The sequence below is a fragment of the Pinus tabuliformis genome, chromosome 6, assembly GCF_031772625.1.
Source record: "Pinus tabuliformis cultivar Carrire ecotype Pingquan chromosome 6, CPIR1, whole genome shotgun sequence".
Lineage (NCBI taxonomy): Eukaryota > Viridiplantae > Streptophyta > Pinopsida > Pinales > Pinaceae > Pinus > Pinus tabuliformis.
Genome location: NC_142292.1, coordinates 954,507,426 through 954,514,448, shown reverse-complemented (window position 1 = coordinate 954,514,448; position 7,023 = coordinate 954,507,426). Strand labels below are relative to the sequence as shown.

The window sequence follows — 7,023 nt, the reverse complement described above, 5'->3', positions numbered from 1 at the left end:
TTAAAGAAATAAGATGCAGTAGATATTCATTGAAAAGCATAGAAGTGATTTTCCATAACTCTGGTGCAGTACAGTAAATCAAGTATCACGGTAAAATGAAATGGAGAAAGACAAATGATTGATGTTATCAATCGAAAATCATATAAATGGTCTATACGGATATACCCGGATCTTGACTTAAACCATAGATTACATTTAAATTCCACTGAATTGACAAGTTTAGTCACACAGTTATGACAACACAGAAACTATGAAATCATAGCATATTATATACAGAATTGTAATAATTATAATACAAATTAACAAAGTTGTTGCTTGATTTTCAGTAACAAACGCAACCAGACTCAGGATTTACAAAACTGTAATAGACACAAAATATTAATATAATAATAAGAGCAAAGTACTAATTGTCCAGGTTTTGAAGAAGAATATGAAAACTACAACGCTAAAGAAGATAAATGCATTCCTTGCAAATATTATCTTGGTCAGAGCCAACACCAATAGTAAATGTTCATAGCTTGGAAATGATTCCAGTTTGATTAATCTTTGGCCCTACACTTTCCTTCTCACATTCACCAATACTAGGAGGCACATCCACTGCTGGGGAACAATTGAAGAAACCATGAGGCTGCATGCAAAACAATAAAACATTCCCGTTTACTTACAATGAAAAAATGCAAAATACATAAATACCCTGGAATGGAATACTGGAACGTGTACAATAAAAATTTCTCACAAATGATGAAGGCATAGGAACATGAAATAAATCTATTGAACAAAATGATGCAAAAATACAATTTAGCATAACACTTTGAATTGAACTAATAGTATCTTGGACTAAGGGAGCTGAGAAGAAAACGAGAAAAACACAGAACCCATACCATAAGCATGAATCCAATTCGTTCCACAGGCATAACTGGCCAGTCCTCCAAACGAGGAACATGAGTAAGGCCAAAAACATACCTGTATGACACATGACAACACTAGATAATTCAGAAAAAACAAATTTCAACAGAAACAAAAGTACATCACCTTTCCTTAGGTTTAGATTTGATCCAAGAATTTTCTGTAGCTAACTAGAAGAAGATATTATTTTGAAAGGAAACGAAAACCTTCTAAATAATACAAGCTCAGCTTTTGCAGAAACTGAATGATTCAAGTACAGTAGCTCGGACTGAAACATTACATTACACTGCCATTAGTGAGCTTGGAACAAAAATTTTGGGCAAAATTATACTGAATTATGTCTCTCTCATTGTTATATACTCTAATATGTATGCTAGCAGAATTTCATTGACGGTACTTTTTAATGGATGTAAATATATGAAAATGCAACCTTGTTAATAGCTAAATTCCTGTTTTGAATGGTTCGACTCATGTTCTTTTGTCTTCTTTTATATAAAGGAATATTTATCATTTTGTTGATATCCAAAATATTATTTACAAACCTAATTTACATTACAACTTGTTCAGTCACATAAATCGAAGAGAACCTAGAGTTTATTTCCATTCACACCATATGGGCCTCTCTCCACATTTCGAGAATATAAATGCAGTATTTTTTGGTATCTCTGAACATATATCTAAAGCTGTTTCATATGGAAAAGTACTGATAAATATGCAGAAACCTACAACTTTTCAAAAACTACACACCTCAAAAGGCTTCATGCCACATTGCTGGCATTATCATGAATTTGAAAATTTCATGAACAAGTCAGTTCTTTCAAGGATAATCTGACTTTGAGACATAGTGCCTAATTGGATAACCTGACTTTGAGATAGTGTGCCTAATTGGAGTCAATTCACTACGCATTTGGTTTAATAATATCAGCCAACACCTTCAACCAGTGTTCCACGGGGACACGTCCCCCAGGGTCGGGTGCGAGTGGTGCTCGCACCCCACGCACCCGGGACGGGGGGAAGGCTCGCACCCCACGCACCCGGGACAGGGGGACGTCTGGGGAAACGTTTCCCCATGTCCCCCTTTTGGGGAGACGCAAGGGGGGGACGTTTTTCCAGTGTGGGGGACACGAGACGCCCCTCCTCAAAATGGGCTATGCGTCCCCCCTTAAATTTGCTTGTAAACAATGATTTATGACAAGGAAACCCTAGTATTAGACCATATTTCCCTACTAATGCTATGCAATTCATGGTAATGTTAAATTCTTGAAGTAAAAGGGGAGAATGTCACTTTTACTTAATTTTTTAACATTACCATGAAATGACTCAAGATGTTTGAGAGTGGTTCCGACATCATTGGATTTCATATGGAGAAAGTAAAATTTTAGATCTCACTCAAAATCCAACAGACGTCACAGTTCTTCAAGAATTCAGGATTCGATGGATTGCAATGTTTCCATTGCATTTTGTCATGTACAAGGGTATGGAATTAGTATTTAGGGTCGGGTGCGCGCACCCCTCGCACCCCACGCACCCGGGACGGGGGGACGTCTGGGGAAACGTCTCCCCACGTCCCCCTTTTGGGGAGACGCGGGGGGGACGTTTCTCCAGTGTGGGGACACGAGACGCCCCCCTCAGAATTCAGGATTCGATGGATTGCAATGTTTCCATTGCATTTTGTCATGTACAAGGGTATGGAATTAGTATTTAGGGTCGGGTGCACGCACCCCTCGCACCCCACGCACCCGGGACGGGGGGACGTCTGGGGAAACGTCTCCCCACGTCCCCCTTTTGGGGAGACGCGGGGGGGGGGGGGGGGGCGGGGGGACGTTTCTCCAGTGTGGGGGACACGAGACGCCCCCCCTCAAAATGGGCTATGCGTCCCCCCTTAAATTTGCTTGTAAACAATGATTTATGACAGCGACACCCTAGTATTAGACCATATTTCCCTACTAATGCTATGCAATTCATGGTAATGTTAAATTCTTAAAGTAAAAGGGGAGAATGTCACTTTTACTTAATTTTTTAACATTACCATGAAATGACTCAAGATGTTTGAGAGTGGTTCCGACATCATTGGATTTCATATGGCAAAAGTAAAATTTTAGATCTCACTCAAAATCCAATAGACGTCACAGTTCTTCAAGAATTCAGGATTTGATGGATTGCAATGTTTCCATTGCATTTTGTCATGTACAAGGGTATGGAATTAGTATTTAATCAAGAGCACCAAGCCCTCTGTGTACTTCAGAGTGACTTTTAGACACATCACTCCATTGTTTTTGAGTTTTAGTTATATCAATTTACTATTTCAGTCTTTAGATTTCAGTATCTATTAGTCTATTTTGCTTAGTACTAATTAGATTCTAGAATGATAAATGATGAATTTTCATTTTAAATTGATTTAGAATCTAGAATGATGAATTTAATTTTTAAATCAATGTCGATTCTAGAATGTTGAATAATGAATAATGAATATGGATCAGCGTATTTCATTATTGAATCTCGTGAGTTTATGGACGAATCATGTATGTATTAGTAAGGATGATGAGTATGGATCAATGTATTTTATTATTTAATTCAATTATGTACGTATCATTCTATTTATGCTTTCATTATTGAATATGAATTTGAAATATATATATATATATATTAAAAAGGGAAAAAAATATATATATACCCACACGTCCCCCTTGTGCGTCTCCCAGCACCCGCGTCTCCCCGTCCCGAACTCTTGGTGGAACATTGCCTTCAACATGGTAAGAAACATTTCAGACGATACCACTAATCAATTTTAGTGGAACACATACCAACAACGACATGTTCCAATTTAATTCTTCCATCCCAAATGATTCAAAGTTAGTTAAAATAAAACCTCATTTCACACCCTTATCTGAATTGTTGCCCAACAAACATCCTAGATGCAACAATTAAAATCATTCAATTGAATAGGCTCAGTAAAGATATATTATTCATTGCAGTGTGCTTCCTCACTAAAACATGACCATGGATGTAGATATCATTTAAAAACCAAATACAACTCATATAGATAGCATTTGCAAATGCAAGAACCCATATAGATATCACTTGCATATCCGAACACTAGAACCCAGATTCTATCATAACGAAATCCTGTGTATCCTTTCTGGTTCTGCAATGTTTACCATATCCCTTGTTCTGCAATGTTTACCATATCCACACAAATTCTTAGGAGATGGATATAATGCATATACCCACTCGTCCCCCCGTCCCCCCTAAATTTCGAATAAAATTTGAGGGTACTCCCACATGTCCCCCTTGTGCGTCTCCCAGCACCCGCGTCTCCCCGTCCCGGACTCTTGGTGGAACATTGCCTTCAACATGGTAAGAAACATTTCAGACGATACCACTAATCAATTTTAGTGGAACACATCCAACAACGGCATGTTCCAATTTAATTCTTCCATCCCAAATGATTCAAAATTAGTTAAAATAAAACCTCATTTCACACCCTTATCTGAATTGCTACCCAACAAACATCCTAGATGCAACAATTAAAATCATTCAATTGAATAGGCTCAGTAAAGATATATTATTCATTGCAGTGTGCTTCCTCACTAAAACATGACCATGGATGTAGATATCATTTAAATACCAAATACAACTCATATAGATAGCATTTGCAAATGCAAGAACCCATATAGATATCACTTGCATATCCGAACAATAGAACCCAGATTCTATCATAACGAAATCTTGTGTATCCTTTTTGGTTCTGCAATGTTTACCAAATCCCTTGCAAGATAAATTTTCTCCACACAAATTCTTAGGAGATGGATGTAAACAATGATTTATAACAGGGAAACCCTAGTGTCTTCCCCAGGGTTGTAGTTTGTAGTATGCTAAATTGTAGAACTAAAATGACAAACCAGTTGTGGTGCAGCTGAAGTAATGGTCCACTATTTGACTCATCTATTATTTTCCATGCCAACATCTCCAATACCTACATGAGTTTAACAAGCCCACAAGCCAAGATTGGTCGAAAGAAGGATGTGATCAATCTGAAAGACCTAGAGAAGCAACACAAGCCTTGGCATTTAAAGGCAACTAACTGTCTAAGAAACAAAAAAGGCATATCTGGTAAAGATAATAGGATAGGGCAGAGAGGGAATGCCATGATTCTCTAGAAACACAATTAAGTGTTCCTCATCCTCATTCTCATCCTCTTGCAAGGAACATAGTTTACAAGTTATGTCTCCCTGTAAGTCTCGACTCTCAACTCACAATTGATGACAGTATGCTCTCAACTAGTCAAGTAGGATCATCCTAAAAGCTACCATATTACCAATTTTGTGATAGATAGTATGGCCATCAGTAATGTAAGAAATGCTCCACATAGAATACTATGCTTGGGTCTAAGAGGTTGACAAAGAAGTCAACTAGATATACTACTGTCAGGCCAGGCAGTAACTCCATTAAGCAAAAATGATTCGACTGTCTTATTCCACCAGGTAGGTCTTTATTATATACATGAGGGAGAGACTGTTCAGTTCATCTCCCGATGACTGTTCATATTTCTAATTTATTTATTTACATAAATTCACCCAATCACAAGGATTAGGTGTCAACATTTCCCCCCCCCCCCCTTAATCTGAAGGGATGTTGGTGAGTCCAAGCATCATTCTGAATCGTTCAAGTTTTTCTCTTCCAAGCGCTTTGGTGAACATGTCTGCAATTTGCTCATTTGTGGAACAATGACGAAGATGGATTGTTTTGGCCTCAACATTAGTCGAATCAGATGATATTTAGTATTGATGTGCTTCGTTCGATCATGGACCTTTGGGTTCTTGGCCAACTTTATTGCAGAGGTATCATGAGTGGAGTTGATTGTACTTGTTTTACCTGCAAATCTTCAAGAATTTTCCTGAGCCACACAATTTCTTTTGTTGCTTCAGCTGTTGCCACGTATTCTGCTTCTGTTGTGGAATTTGCTGGAACTGATTGTTTGCGTGAACTCCAAGAGACAGCTCCGGATCCAAGACTCATAGCATATCCTGAAGTTGATACCCCAATTTCTTTGTCTCCATCGAAGTCTGAATCAGAGTATCCAATCAAGCTAAAGTCATCCACCTGTGTATACTTGATTCCAAAGTCTTGAGTTCCCTTCAAGTACCTTAGAACTCTTTTTGCAACAGACCAATGTCCCTCACAAGGCTTTTGCATAAACCTGGAGAGGATTCCAACAACAAACGAAATGCCTGGTCTGGTGATACTTAGGTAGTTGAGACTTCCTACAAGCTGTCTATACTTTGTTGCATCCTCAAATTCTTTTCCTTCAATAGATGTGAGCTTTAAGTTTTGTTCCATTGGAGTAGTAAGAGGATTGCACTCTATCATGCCAACGCTGTTCAACAGATCTCCAACGTATTTCTTTTGAGAAAGAAATATGGACTTTGGATGTTGGGTTACTTCAATGCCAAGATAGTAATGAACATAGCCCAAATCAGTCATTTCAAAACTTTTCCCCAATTCCTTCTTTATGGATGCAATGTAGCTTTCATTGTTCCCTGTCATCAAAAGATCATCTACAGATACCACAAGATATACCACTGTTTTGCCAACTTTCTTGACAAATAAAGTTGCATCATCAAGATCAAAATGTTTGAAATTGAGTTTCAGAAGATGCTCAATTAGTTTTTCATACCAGGCTCGCGGTGCTTGTTTGAGGCCATACAAGGACTTCACAAGTTTGCATACTTTATGTTCATGTCCTTTCACAGCAAATCCTTCAGGCTGGGACATAAAAACATTCTCTTTTAGATCTCCATTCAAGAAAGCAGTTTTTACATCCATTTGATGGACTTTCCAACCATTCTGAGCTGCTAGTGCAAAGAGTGTCCGGATGGTAGCCCATTTTGCTATGGGGGCAAAAGTCTCCTCATAATCGACCCCTTCCTTCTGTGCAAAACCTTTTGCCACAAGCCTAGCTTTGTGCTTGTCAAGTGAGCCATCAGCTTTATACTTGTTCTTGTAGACCCACTTGCAGCCAATTGGTTTGGTTCCTAATGGAGGATCAACTAGCTTCCAAGTGTCGTTCTTTATGAGGGCATCATACTCCTTTTGCATCGCTTCTTTCCATTCATC

At 38.4% G+C, this 7,023-nt stretch overlaps 1 protein-coding gene across 3 annotated transcripts in view; it reads right to left on the bottom strand.

Annotated features, from left to right (window-relative positions):
* Positions 1-246: 246 nt before the first annotated feature.
* Positions 247-7,023, bottom strand: part of LOC149262116 (Copper amine oxidase family protein) — a 118,764-nt gene continuing 111,987 nt past the window's right edge. For all 3 annotated transcript variants that reach the window (XM_089423395.1, XM_089423381.1, XM_089423384.1), the window contains exons 12-13: positions 882-963; positions 247-628 (exon numbers count right to left, since the gene is read on the bottom strand). In XM_089423395.1, coding sequence (XP_089279521.1) covers positions 512-628; positions 882-963 — 199 coding nt within the window. In that variant the 3' untranslated portion in view covers positions 247-511. The remainder of the gene's footprint in view (positions 629-881; positions 964-7,023) is intronic.